Source organism: Habropoda laboriosa, unplaced genomic scaffold (assembly GCF_001263275.1).
Source record: "Habropoda laboriosa isolate 0110345459 unplaced genomic scaffold, ASM126327v1 scaffold57, whole genome shotgun sequence".
Taxonomy (NCBI): Eukaryota; Metazoa; Arthropoda; class Insecta; order Hymenoptera; family Apidae; genus Habropoda; species Habropoda laboriosa.
In genome coordinates, this window is record NW_017100229.1 from 3,674,027 (window position 1) to 3,688,539 (window position 14,513).

General features: G+C 43.1%; 1 protein-coding gene across 1 annotated transcript in view; it reads right to left on the reverse strand.

The window, feature by feature from the left end:
• Positions 1-739: 739 nt before the first annotated feature.
• Positions 740-14,513, reverse strand: part of LOC108571263 (neuroendocrine convertase 1-like) — a 24,702-nt gene continuing 10,928 nt past the window's right edge. The window contains exons 3-15 of the mRNA XM_017933263.1: positions 10,858-10,965; positions 10,536-10,766; positions 10,158-10,304; positions 9,901-9,967; positions 8,786-9,057; positions 8,017-8,229; positions 7,309-7,409; positions 6,612-6,677; positions 4,276-4,428; positions 2,855-3,024; positions 1,247-1,380; positions 954-1,085; positions 740-758 (exon numbers count right to left, since the gene is read on the reverse strand). Of these exons, the coding sequence (XP_017788752.1) occupies positions 960-1,085; positions 1,247-1,380; positions 2,855-3,024; positions 4,276-4,428; positions 6,612-6,677; positions 7,309-7,409; positions 8,017-8,229; positions 8,786-9,057; positions 9,901-9,967; positions 10,158-10,304; positions 10,536-10,766; positions 10,858-10,965 (1,788 nt within the window). The 3' untranslated portion in view covers positions 740-758; positions 954-959. The remainder of the gene's footprint in view (positions 759-953; positions 1,086-1,246; positions 1,381-2,854; positions 3,025-4,275; positions 4,429-6,611; positions 6,678-7,308; positions 7,410-8,016; positions 8,230-8,785; positions 9,058-9,900; positions 9,968-10,157; positions 10,305-10,535; positions 10,767-10,857; positions 10,966-14,513) is intronic.

Here is a 14,513-nt window from a genome sequence, read left to right on the forward strand (position 1 = left end):
ATCGCGAAAGTAATAATACCTTTCTACAGTGGAATTATCCAGGTTCTTCTGCATCGATCATTCCCGATCGCGGACGTTTCGTCGTCGTCGACGGTGGAAATTTTCAACGAGGATTGCACAAATCTTAGTTCGCGATAGAACGTAGAGTTTAGCACTGTTTGCTCCTTCTCCCGTGAGATTCTAAGTCACCGCAGAGACAACAGGCGGTTGGTTTGGAGGAGCAGAGAAACCGGTGCTCTAGAACGCTCCCTAAGCCACAGAAAGTAGAATTCGGCCTGTGTATTCCGCTGGACGGAAAGCTCGGGTTCAACCGTAGGGACGAGAATTATCCTGGAAAAATATGACAACGAACGTTCTCTTTTTTCCATATTTTTCCCCTTGCCTTTTCAATTTCGAGTTTCCGCCGTTAAGCCGCTAGGAAATGCGGCGTGCTTCCAGATTCCCTTTGTCGTAATCATCTGTTAATGGTCCCAGAGTTATTAATATTCAACCAGCTTCCCTGCTCGTCCAGCCTCGGCGCAGTTCGTTTTTTTCCACTCGCAGACGTAGAATGTGCAAAAAAGGAAGAAGACTGAGACGAGTGAATTTATTAAATAATCCTCGCAAACACAACTACACTTTATTCGGTTATTTATTTTTATATAGAGACGAATATAGAGTCGGTTTCTCTCCGCGAATTTATCTTCCCAGGAATCTCTTCGGTCAATCTATCCCCCGTAGATGTCGTTCATTTCTTCGATCCTCGATCGCAGTATCTCCTGAAAGCATAAATTTCACCGGAACTCGTAAATATTCGCGGTGAAATTCTACACACGCTTTTGCAGAGAGAGAAAAAAGGAAGACAAGGCGTGGAAATACGTTGGAGGAATAAATTTCACGGTGGTTGGCGTTCGCAAATTAAAATAACATCGAAACAAATTCACACAGGGTAGAATCGACGAACGTTAACTCACAGCTTTTTAAATACGGTTGTAGTTCTGGTAGTAAATTTGCGGACGGTTCTTGCGATACTCCGGCGGATGCCTGGTCCCGTGTAGAATCAACGTGAACGCCTCTATTGTCCCGGTGTTCCCTTTCGGACCGGTCTATCGAGGCACAAATGAACGCTATTGAGCGTGAAGTCCGATTAAACGGAGAATCATTCCGGTGCATGTAGTTGATAAGTTTGGAGAGGAGATCGAGAGAGGACAGAAGGTGTAACCGGGCGAGATTAATGGGAAATGTTTTCGGCGGATGGATGAATCACCTTGTCGGCGATGTCTAGAATCCAGATACCACGAGGATCCTCGCCCCAGGATGCCACGGACATAAATTTCCACTCCTTGAAACCGGAAGTCGAGTTGTCCCATTTTCTTGGTTTCAGTAGTTGCACCGTGAACCCTTTAAAATTCACCAAAAGCAACCTTCTTCTTATCCTCGTTCTCGTCACACTTTAATTCACATTAATTCACTTTAAAACGCATTGACTCGTCAATATTATAATTAACTCACTAATTCACTCGTTAAAACTTCTTCGAACCTTTATTTCCACCGGAGAATAACTCCGAGAAAAAATTGTAACAAAAATGACAGACAGAGAGGACAATTAAACGTCGGTGGAATTTTATTCCTCGCGAATCTGCGAGTTGGATAACATTTTTTCGGAAATCACGCGACCCTGTTTCCGGTTGACCGAAATTACGTTCCCTACGGCCTTCGTTATTTTTCGAAAATTCCTCCGGTTTAATCCACGCGTTGCACGCTGTAAAAGAGAGAGAACACATCAGCTATTAATATAACAGGAATCCGTGAACGTGCTCGGAATTAAACGTTACTGCACAATGGTCAGGCCAATCTCCCTCTGGTTCGCTCGAATTAGCTCGATTCAGTTCCATCACCAGGTGAAATCGTTTCCTCTGTCGTGTTCGCCGTAAGAACAAGACGAGAATCTAGAGAAGCCTCTTCTATTCACGAACGTACCTGCACGTTCGTTGTGGATAAAAACAAGCGAAATTCCTTTTCCGTACACGTTCACCTTCCGAAGCAACGAAGATAAGAAAGTTTACTAATGATTTTCGCTTCTTTCGCCGCTTGCAGGGGGAATCTTTGGAAAATTTTTTTCCCCCGGCGTAGAAAGATTGAAGGTAGAAGATTTTTCAGTAAATTTCGCCTTTAGAAACCGGAAGCATACGCGGTCGTAAATCTACTCGCTCTTGACTGTTCTCCACCGGCGAGCGCGCACTTTTCTCAGGCGGTTCTCACGGGGCGAAATCGATCTGGAGCAGCGACGTGCACGCGGTCGGCCGCGTTGTGTACGCGGTAAAAATGTTACTTTTTCAGCCGTTCTCTACCCTGTATTCTTCTCTCGTCTTCTGCGCCAGACGCCGTGAAGTCCGTCTTACGCGGCGATAAATACGCGACAGACCGGGACGATACAGCCGCGGTATTTTCACGCTTGTACCAATGATAAAATCCTCCGGGCGGAATCTCGAGATCGTTGCAACACGTGTGAAAACTCCATTCTGTACCGTTTAAAGAGGATTTTTTTTAAATTTAACCAATATCGTACAAAATTTTAATTTGGAACTGAAAATACGAGCTTTACGTTCGTCTGATCTTAAAGTACAGCGAGTGTTGAAGGGGAGAAACCATTAGAAATGATTACAAACGTAGTGAAAAGAGGTAGGAAGAAATGAAACGTAAGCGTATGTTGAAGTGTGGTTAAAACGATGAAGGTTTTAACGAGAGACGATTTGTAATTATATAAAGTAATTATTTTGCGGGTGATCGCACGTTACGAAACCCTGTCCCTGTGTTTCATCGTGAAACACGTGACAATGTGTTTTGAAAAGAACGTGAAATGAAAAGTGCGTACCTGAGGGCGCGGTGAGGTGCATCTGAAGAGCGCCGCGAAAACTGTACCTGATGCTGACCTTGATCTCCACGTGTTCCAAAAACGCAATCTCGTTGCCTGCCAATAGACACTGGTTCTTCGCGTCGAATCGGAGCGCCCTGGGTTTTCCGTAAGCCAGCTTCTTGTTCCATCTAGACCAAACAGCCTGTTTTCTAATACGTTGCATACATAAATCGCGTGTTACTTCCGTATTCGGGCGTGTCTTGTCGATAGAATTGCTTGAAACTTCCTGTCCTCCTTCCATGTCCCATCGATAATTACGCTTTATATCGTTTAGATCGAGATTTGAATATCTACCGAACGAGAATTCACCGACACGGAAATGTTTCGCAGAATTTACTAAAGCACTCTCCCGGCGAATTTTAGAGAGGACATCGGGGAATGTTAAGTGAAAATGTCAAAAACGAGGCAATTTTGTTCGTTTTGAAAAGAAAGTCAAACTGACGTGCATACGTGGAACGTAGGAAAAGTCCTCGAGACGTTCCACTTTTTTTTTCGACCGTCTTCCCTTAACGGTGCAGTAACGAATGACTGAAGAGCGCTTTCCGGTATGTTGAGTTTAACGACGTAAAAAGTCACCAGAGCTTTGCTGCGCTTTTTAAAGGACCAAGGACACAACCCGAGCATCACCTGAGGCTTTGATTGCAAGAAACTGCGAGTATAAACCGGCGTTTTTCGCCTTCTTGGAGAAGAGAAGACGTGGCCTGGATTGCTCAAGAAAACAAGCGACATTTATCTTTCTGCCGTTCTTTACGTTACCGAAAGAAAAAACAAATAATTTCATTTCTAACAAATACGAAACAAGGGAATAAAAGTTTCATTTTTACGATCAACGTGAAATCTCAATAAGATTACCAGGGAAAAAATCGGATCGAAATATGGAATACTCGAAAAGCTTGTACGAATATTCAGCTACCAGCGGTGTTTAAAGCACCGCATGGAATCACGTTCGAGCGTGGTAATCTAAATGGACCGTGAGTGGTAAATCGCATGTGGCGAGCTCGATTAGAACGAGATTGTGCTCGTATTATCGATTAACGAGCGTGTATCTGTATTCCATTATACAAATCTGACAATTGAAACACACGTCTATTTCCATAAACTTACGGAAATAGATCCTATTTGTCCAATAAATTTCTCATAACGATTTTACTGTGCACGTAAGCACTGTGTCAGGTAAGTAAACCTAATTTACATTTGGTAATCAATCGTCTTTGTCACATTTTGATTAAAATCTGTGTCAAGAGTGTAACTCGTCCGATTTAAAAGCACGCGAAATACAATTTAAAAAATGTCAGAGTAATTCTTCTCCAGTTAAGAAAGTTAAGATGTAACGCTATTAATCAAGGTCAAAGATGAAATTTTCATGCAACGTCACTCACAGTCTCGTGATGTCCACTTTGCAGATGGTCTTGTCGGGCACGGTGGTCCAAATGGAGCTGGCTGTGACCAGCCTGTACGCGTTCATAAGCCCGAAGCCGAAGCGTGAGTTGAACAAAAATCCAGCGGAATTTCTGAACCAGCCGGGGTTCTTCCTGAAAGTTGATGCAATTACAGGGCTCGCTTGTGCGAAAGGAAGAATGACCAACGTAAAATGAAACGGGCCGCGTGTAAACCGTTTTTACGCGGCCGCAAGAAACCTCTGTCTTGCCCGTGGAGAGCAAAGCGGCTCATTTAACTTCCTTTCTACCCTTTAAAAGGGGTAATTCTCTTTCAACGTGACTACGTATGTATATGTATATTCCTTTTTTTTATTCTCGCATTAACATTTCTGGAACATTTTTCATCGATTCAAACAGAGAGATATATTTTAAGACTAGATTTTTCGGGGATTTCCCATAGATTTCAGAGATTGTTTGGGCACTTTGCGCGAGACTGATAAAGAATTAGTTTTACAAACATCGTTCCGGGTGCTTTCATTTAGGCGATATCGGCGTTGAATAAAGCATTGTTCGTCGCGTCCCGCCGAGAGCTCGATACAATCGCGCAATCAGGTCACTGAATTCGAGCCAGCGCGTCACTCTCTCGATGCTATGAATGAAGCTGAAATCACCATCATCTCTCTCTCTCTACTTACACTTTCCCTCTTTTCCAAGTGTATTATCGTTCATACTAAAACACCAGATAGCAAAATCGACGAATACCACGTATAAATATCCCGGCTATTTAGCTTATCGCCAGGCATTAACGGAGATCTGATACGCTGTAACACGAATTGAAGCCGTTTAACGAAGAATTTATTCCTCTCCACTGGAAATCCAGCCTTTGTTATCCCGAAATCGTTCTGAAACAACACAGCTTTGTAAACTGCACAACAGCTTTCCATTCTGTCACGATTAATTTCATCTCACAATCACTTTGGCTGTTTAAATAAATTTCGCTGGCGCAGAAAAGAAACTGTTAAATTCCGACTGTTAAATTTCAGGAAAAAGAATGCAAGTGAAAAGAAACGGAAAAGGAAAGGCTAAAGGGGAATGCTGGAAACGTGTCCCGACACCCTGACTGTCGATCAGGTTGCGCGCACAGACGAACGCGACCGCGATATTATTTTTATCCGAGAGAAAGCAACGATCTTCCCCGCTTCCTGTTCGTTTCACCTCAATTACTGTTTCTCCTCCTCCCCTCCGTCGAAACTGCACGACCTACATTCGCTTCTCGACCGCGGAGCGAATAAGAATGACACGAGGTGGCTTTAATCCGCGATGCCCGCCGAGAAGAACGAGATCGCCTCGGTCTTCCCCATTTCACGAGAAAGCTTTTTCTACGTTTCTGCGAATCGTGGCAAACGACTCTGGCAGGCCACCGGTCGTCCAAACATTGACGGCACACCCTTTGCGAATCTCACGCTATTTTTATTTCTAGCGATTCGTTGTATCTCAGGCTGTCGAATATTTTCTTCGTTAACCCTTTGGGCACGAGATATGAATTTTTAGGGATTAGAAGTAGTTCAGAATAGAAAAATATAGTTACCCTTTAGTTGTGAAATTTAAATAATTAAAAACCGACGAATTATACTGAAAAATGTATTATTTACGCAAAATATAAAGTTCTACTGTTAATATTGTAGTGCACGGTGTATACTGCGATTAAAATATTAATTGCACTTGATTGAAAAATTCTTTTAAATCGATCAAAATACTCTTGTACGTAGTAATGCAAGCTCAACTTCGAACGAAAACCACGTCCAGAAAAATGAAGGAATATTCAAGTTAGTACACTCTGTGGATAGAGGAAGATACGCCCCCTTTGTACCACTTTTTGTTTCAAGTCGATATCTCAATCGGTTCCGGAGATACGCCACCTCAAAGTGCAACACTAAAATACAGGAGGTGTCATTCATGGGTTCCCAAACCCCGCGGTGACCTACATTTTTTCTTGGAAATGCGTACGTCGTAAGTAGTAATAGTAAAAAAAACCGCTGACTCAGCGTCTGCCGCTGAGCGCACGTGCACGCTGTAGCGGGGTAGGTCAGGGAAGCGAGTGGGAGTGAGAGGTCCGAGCGTGCTAGACAAGGACAGAGATATCGGCGCGTTAGAAATTGCGTTTCCCTTTGAACGACGATATCTCGGCAACAGGTGATCGTATCGAGATGAAACAAAAACTAGGTTAAAGGGGAAGATTCACACTCTCCACCGACGTCGGTAACATCGTTCTAGCTTACATACGTTCAGAGCTATACCTATTCAAATTTTCGACAATTTCAATACGTTATTCTCACCTCAACGGGTAGTATTCAGAGGTCGAAACGATGAGATGCTGTACGTCTCTCCATGTTATGTTTTTGCTTGAAGAGAGAAGATTTGTAGTTTAGTTCGATCAGTCTGTGCAACGTGGAAAAATATTTGCGCCGTTCGGTTTAACGGAATATTTCATAAACGAGTTGGAGGAACAATGAAAGAGCAGAGGGCGAGCGAAACAGCCTAAGGTGTTTTCCTTAATGGCTCGAAACAACCCCGGTTGTTGCACAGAAGTTTCGCAGTTTCGCGGGCGGAACGAGCACGTGCTGCGTCTGAGATTTCCTGGAACGATAAGTTTTTAATCGAGTTTGGTATTATGGTCATGCCACGGATTTATCTTTCGCTGCGTTTCCTCTGCAACGGTGAATCTCGGGGATTTCCAGTAACAACATTTTCATGAATGGAAAATAGATTACGGAAATATCCATCACAGAGGAAAGCTTCAATTTTCGACGTACACTTTTTCTTTTCGCTGTCGAGGCTCTTCTTCTGCTCTTTCTCCTCTAACATTCGGACTTCGAACGGAGAAATTTACAATTTTATAGCGGAATTCGACGCGTTTGTGCGAGTGTTTCAGCGAGAGTATTCTCGCGAGAAGAAAAACAAAATGGAACAGAGAGGTTCTATTGATTTTGGAAGAAAGAAGCCTCGAAGGGAAATTATCCAACGAGCTCTTACTTTACTTGCAAAGCTAAGGCCAGGATTCCCGCAGCTAATGGGGCGGACGCGGAAGTGCCAGTATGCTTCAACGTGCAGGTGTTTCTTAGGTCTGTCGACACCTGGAAAGACGGAAATAGTGTCTGTTAAATTATTCCGTTCCCTGTAAGCTGCATTCCATTCACTCTACCATCCAGGAAGTCGGCAGATAGTATTTAATATTCATTCGAACTGCTGCCACTGTTTCCATGACTTAATTTGTAATAATAACACAACGACCAGCTGTAATTCAAATTGTTCTGCAACACTCTAAAAATTGCAGCAAGTTGTTAAATATACATATACAGCGTGTTTCACTTCAACGATGAACTGGAGATAGAGAAATAACGAAAGCTCGTATAAGATTGTGCCTGAATGATTCACATATAAATCTACCGTATTTTCATTTTTTTTAAATCGAGAAATTCTACTGTATCACGACCGCAGGTAGACATTTCGAAGTTCTTCTAAAGGTAAGCAGTTGCACTTTACCGGACTACAAAAATGGCTATAACTTGGGAATAAGGTCAAATAATGCACATGTTTCTACCAACTATTCCCATTGTTTTCGTGTCATGAAGCACCCTGTATATTTTATGAACCAAATGGATAGGGCTTTTCCTTCACATTTTAAATAGATCACACTTCTCGATGCTTTTCCGCGTAATTTACATATATTTCTGTGCTTACTATCATCTGGTCCCGAAAAGAGCCACCGCTATACGTGGTGGTCAAAATCGCCGGACAGCTTTCGCCGTACCAAGGAGAGCTTCCAGTCTGACTGGCAGAGTTCACAGCAATGGTATAAATGCTTCCAACGTATCCGTCGCATCCGCAATCGTCCGACGCTGAGCCTCCATTTCCGGAGGCCCATACATAAATGCTACCCTTGCCTTTTCTGCCCTGAACAATCGTTCGAAATCGAGAAGATTTAAAAATTCGATAACGATATTTTCACTCGATAAATATGCATCGAGCTACTCTCTCCTCTTGTTTCTCGACCTTTCGCACGATTTATTCCTCCTAAATATGAAATTTTTCGTCGGTCATTTTACGACCGTTCTTTATCATACCAAATTAACCCTTTTGCATATTTTCTTAGGTAAACTATTTGATCTTACCGGTGAAATGTTATTTACAACATTTGCTATCCGTGTTTGCTTCAAGTTTAGAATTTTCTTATCAGAGAGCTACTAAAATTCGTGGATAAAGTAGACAATTGTGGCTGTTGACACAAGGGTTAATCAGAATTCCGCGAAACTTCTCTAGTTGGACGAGAAATAAGGAATAAAACAATGAACGTTCATTTCTATCAGCGAAGTAATTAACGTTCCAGGTAATTAGAAACTGTTGACCCATGAGGAAAGTGAGCGAAAGCGTGTCCCGAGTCGATCCACGTCGGTGTGATTAAACGTCACGTCCAATGTCAAAGGGTGCAATTTCGAATTTCTATACTCGCCATGGCAACACCTCGTTCCAGAGCCTTTGTGGCCAGTCTTCCAGGTGCAGCCAAACTTCTCCCATCGTCCGCCGGCCCCCAAGAGGCCGTGTAAATGTCCACCAATTCCCGTTTATATCCGAGAGCCTCACCCTCCACGCGATCGGTCACCCAATCGTCGAGAAGCTTGATCCCGCCGATTGAAGCCTCGAAAGCAACGCCCACGCCGCATTTCCGGTTGTTCGCCTCCATAGCTATCTCGCCGGCGCACCTCGTCCCGTGGTTATTCTCTTCTGGAGAGCATTGAATAAGTTGCAACACGCGTGAAAAAGTAACGAGCACTCCGCGGGACGAAGAAAGGGGATCGTTACGGAGAATGTGATTCGCGAGGTTTCTATGGGAGATCCTTTTTCAAATTTTAAGGGATAATGGAGAGAGAAGTTTATGTATCGAAGGGTCGACGTCGAGGAATTTTTCTATGGAAAATGATATCTTGGTGGGAAGTTTGAAAACGGGGTGGAAAAGGAATTTTGGCTATTTTATGTCGAGTATTAAATGAAGGAAGATGTCGATAAATTGACAGAAATTTGATACATTTCGTGAACGCAGGAATTTTAAATTAGCAGGACATTTAGTACTGTATGAGTCTAAATTTTTGCAAAGGAGGTATAGTTAGGATTTGTCGAAAAAGAATTTGGCAATTTTAAGCCAAGTATTAAATGAAGGAAGATGTCGATGAATTACTACAAGTTCAAATTGGCGACTCCAGATCTTCGGCAAAGTTCTACAAAGAGAACACTTGAAATATGTCAAATTTTGACGCATTTCTCTGTACAGGTTTCTCGTCAACGGTTTACCGTAGCTCGCCTAACAGCCGAGCAGTTTCTCTATTATGGAGCACCGTGTCTTGGAAGCTTCTCGATGCAAAATGAACGTGATATACGAGCGAAGCGCTTCGGTCGTACAAATTTTACGACAGGACGTATAAACTCGCGTACTTAGTCGGTGTAATAAACGTTTAGAAGCGCGTAAATTCGACCCGCAAATTTCCACGGTTTTTTAACAACAACTTTGTCAACCTGAATACGACACTAAAATCTCCAATTCAACTACACGTCACGCTGTACAATTCTTACCTTTTGTATCGTATCGTGGTAAAGGATCGTTGTCCTTTTCGTTCACGTCGTAACTGATACTTGCATCCTAAATCAATAAACCAATAAATCCATAAAAAGGAAAGAAGAACCGAGTTGAATTAATCGACTCGGAGAGAAATCTTAATTGGAGAAAAATGGAATATTCTGAAAAAATGAGGAGCTACAATTTTAAGTATCACATCTCGTCATCTATCAGACACGAAACGTACCTTCAACTGAAATCACGCCTTACTCACATAGTTATTTTTCAAATCGTCGTGGGTGTACTCCAAACCGTCGTCCAAAACAGCGATTCTCACGCCTCGACCAGTTACCCCCATTCGATAGAGGGGTACAACGTTCAGATCCAGCTTTGGAAGAGTTTTGTCCGACCTCATGTCTTGCTGCAACAGTTGATAAGGCAGCCTTATCTTATCAGGAGATAACAGGGACCTATCCGTCGAGTACTTTTACCAACAACTTCAGTTATTGATTCACTCTCCTATTGATTTTCCTCCGCTCGTACACTCGTGTTTCTTTTTTCCCTCTCTTTATTTTTACAAACATTATTTCGTCCCAGTTTTCCCCCGGCTTTTGTTCTACAGGCTACTTTTTAAATACGTTCGTTTCATTACCAGGTACCATTCTTGGTTCCAAAGTTCGTCGTTGAACATGACATCGGATTGCATGACGTCGTTCAACCAAAATTTCCTCGCGTCGTTGCTCTCCTTAATGCTATTCCACTGACACAGATCCAACTCGAGCCTCTTCTCCCTTATCAGTGGTTTCTCCGAATCGAGGTTAGATAATGGCACGTAATCACGTTTGCGTCGTTCGATCGCCCTCTGCTGATCCGCCCAAATGATCTTCTCCCGTTGGAAAAAAAAAATCGTGTCAATGGATTTAAAAGACGTTCCTCCCTGTGAAGAAATTTTCAACACCGAATCACCTCATTACCTTCGTGCTCGAATTTGACAGCTCCTTTGTCAAATAAACTCCGCTCCTCTTTTTTTGTCCACAACTGCCCTCTCTCAGCCATATGTACGTATCCTCGAACCCTAGAACCTGAATCACCAAGTCTCGCTTCACAAAGGGTTGCGACACACGTTCGTATCCCTCGCGCCGAAAAAAAACAAACAAGGGACGATCATACGGCTCAAATATTGCTTCCGTTCCAATCTGTATTTCTTTTCCAATAGCGCAACGTAGCAATGTAACGTGATTTTTCGATAGTCCCGGCAAGATTGCGTTGCAATTAAACAAAAATTCTCCAATCGAATGTAATTTTGTATGTTTTTTTTTCAGCGGTGAATTGCAAAGGGGTAGAGAAACATTGGTAATTTTTCGTACAGACACTTAAACAGCGGCCAGGCGTAATATTTTCACCCTCGAGATGAAGCAGGGCTCGCAGTGTCCCCTCGAATCGAGCACCCAGGGTGCTCGAGTGTCGAGGGTGAAGCGTCGCGACGTATCAGCCCTTGGAACGATCGTAAGGGACGCTTCGAACAGGATAGTACGCGGAGAAAGTTGGTCGTTCGAACGTCTGCGATACAGAGAGAGAGAGAGAGGAGTCTTTTTTTTTAGGGGGAATCGTACAACGACTAGAATAGGGTTATTATTCCACATGTGGTGTCTTTTTTTCTACGGGAAGTGCGAGCAGCGGAGGGAGAGAAAAAGACACGGGAGAGCCACCTAGTAATCGAGTGACTTTTATTTTCTCGATCCACCTCCTACCTAACACTTTGGATTTTCAAACTGGCTGCTCCTGATAGTTTATCGATCCATGGAGTTGGCCTGATTGATGATTGTGGTGGTTGTTTGGTCGCGTCACAGCGTCGACGATTATTTCCGCGACGATAATATGACGCGGACTTCGAACTGGGTTCCTTTCAGTGAAGTCCAGTGAAGTCTTTCGAAATGGTCACTTGGATAGTGGACTGTATGATTTGGTGAATGTGTCAACACGATATTGAACAGTGATATAGCTTTATTATAACTAGTTTAATGATGTATGACGTGTTACGAAAATTAGACTGGTAATGAATGTTTGAGTGTCTGTGTTACTGTTCCCGAAAACTGTCTGTGCGTGCTATTTTATCAACTTGCTGTGTGTTTCTATTTGCTGTTTAAATGTGTAGTGGAGGTGGTTGAAGAGTGTTGATTGGATTTTAGTGAGTGTTCCGGGGGTGACTGTCGTGTCGAGAGGGTGGGGTTATTGTTGTAAACTATTTGTTATATTGTAGGGTCGAGTCCTGGTTCCTCCGGTCGGTCGGCAGGCTGCCGCTTCTGGTGGCCAGATGAGAGGGTTTCCGAAATCCTTGTAAAATTGCGAGCCGTGTCGCCTAAACCTTCGCCTTGACCATATTTAGGTTTTTACAACCGAACAGTGGTGACTGCGTGTGCTGGCGCAATAGGTCGAGACGCATGGGAATACGTGCACTGGGTGATGAGGAGATACAAGCGCAAAGTGGTTTATGGTTTATGATAGCGCGTGGAGAGGAAAAATGTGGGATAATCTGTGCGATGGCTGGAGTTAGTTGTGTTTTAATTCAGCCATTTAGAAGATGAAAGATTTGGAAGTAGGTATAATGTCAAAGCACACACTTGGTATTTAATCCTTTCACAGTCGCGAAATCTTTTGTTTCGATTAAACTGAAATATTTGTCGCTTTTAAATTTTCTTTATTAAGTGAACATGTGCCAAAAGGCGTGAAACAGCAGTGAAAGGGTTAACTCAAAGAACTTAACAAAAATCTAATTTCGTGGAGTTAGTCACTTTGGCTTCTGTGTGGCTCAATTATTCGTCTGGTAAAACTTAACGATATATTTTTTGTGGGAATTAAAAGAGCGGGCGACGAACGGGTTGAGATTACTCTGAACAATGTACGAATCACCGTACCGCGAACGAGTTAATAATAAACGTTTCGATCATCGAATCAGGATTAAAGAGCTTTCAACGAACACGCAAATTGTTCCATACTTTTTTTTTCTTTCATTAACAACGAAAATAACGTTACGAATTTTACCATACCATAAACCTGGTTCGTTCACTTTGACTGTACAAAAAGGTCGTCCACCCTAACATAATCTTGTTCGTTTAATTCGTCTCCTTTTAGAATGATTAATTAGAGCATTTTTTGCATACGCGGGATATATAGAATGCGGGAAACTGAACGAGCCTTTGTTCGGCAAACAAAACGGAAATTTCACGAATTCGTTTCGACCGATGTAGAGACTCCCCCCCGCATGTTTTTAACGTTACGAATGTGAATTACAAATATTACGCCGGCCCGTGGATTACGAGCGTTGCATAAATCGAACGTATTCAGGGCCGAATACGTGCATCACGCATCCCTTTTGCCCGGCGTGTAACGTCATATCTCGTTGCATCGCGTTAGATCATTTCCATATTTGCACCGTTTCAATGGACACGTCGCGATTAAAAAACTCGCTCGTCATTGGGAAAGGGAGTAAAACGAAGAGCTGTCAGGGTGTACGAAATAATTCTCCGTATTATCGAATAAACTGGCCTATTTACCTGTGCAAGGAAGAATCGTGCTTTTCAACTGGACGAAAATAGAGAAAAGATGGGGAAAAGAAAGAAGAAACACACACGCACGCACAATGAAAACAGAAATAATAATAATAGAAAAGGGGTGTGTTTCATCACTTCTGCCATTTCATCAGGAATTCTCATCAGTCGAAATGACACGGCCACAATTTTCCCCATCGGCGTTAATTAACCAGTCAAAGACATTCGAATGCGTTGGAACGAGGACGCTGATAACACGCCCGGTGAAAATCACGGTCGATTTAATAGGTGAAAAACAGATATAGCAGACGTGTGGCGATATTGTCGAAACACACATATATGTACATATACAATATACGGCGGTGGCGCGCGATAGGCTCAAGAGTGACCCCAATTTTCATCGAATCACGTCCGTATGGAAAACAAAGGCACGAGAAATCCGCGGGAACCCGTTATGAAACAATAATCCCGCATCTGGCCCCGGTAAAAAAAGAACCCTATAATCCGGTATCCATTATATTTGCAACGTATTCAGCCAGGGGGAATGAATTCGATCGGTCGTTCCCGTCGAACCGAGCGATAAACGCCCGAAATATCCCTCGTAGATGATACGTCCGCTTGTTTTTTCCCGTGTTTTCCTTTTTATCCACCCACCTTTTTTCGGGTTCAATCGGGACGCGTGTAGATAAAACAGATCGGCAGGTGTGATCGAGTAAGCAGCCAGTGGTTTTCACGCGAGCGAGTCGGTGGGTGTGGATGTTACCGCGGTTTCCGCCGCTGCCAGGAAGTCGACACGCCGCAATTTACATCCACGACACCCACTATCACCGAATAATTTCCCTCGACTCGTTTAAGAAGATTTACCGCTTCGATATTATTCCGTCGCGCGCCATCGAACGCTGACACGCCGTGGATTTTTTTTCTTTTTATCTTCGCCGGATAATTTGTAACATTGGCTTCATTTTCACGGGGATTCCAGGATAGATGAAGCTTCTAATCGTGACCTTTTCAGGTTAAGCCGCGATTCGCTGCTCTATCTGTTCTATTCTTTGACGGCGAATGCGAAGATCACCGTAGATCAT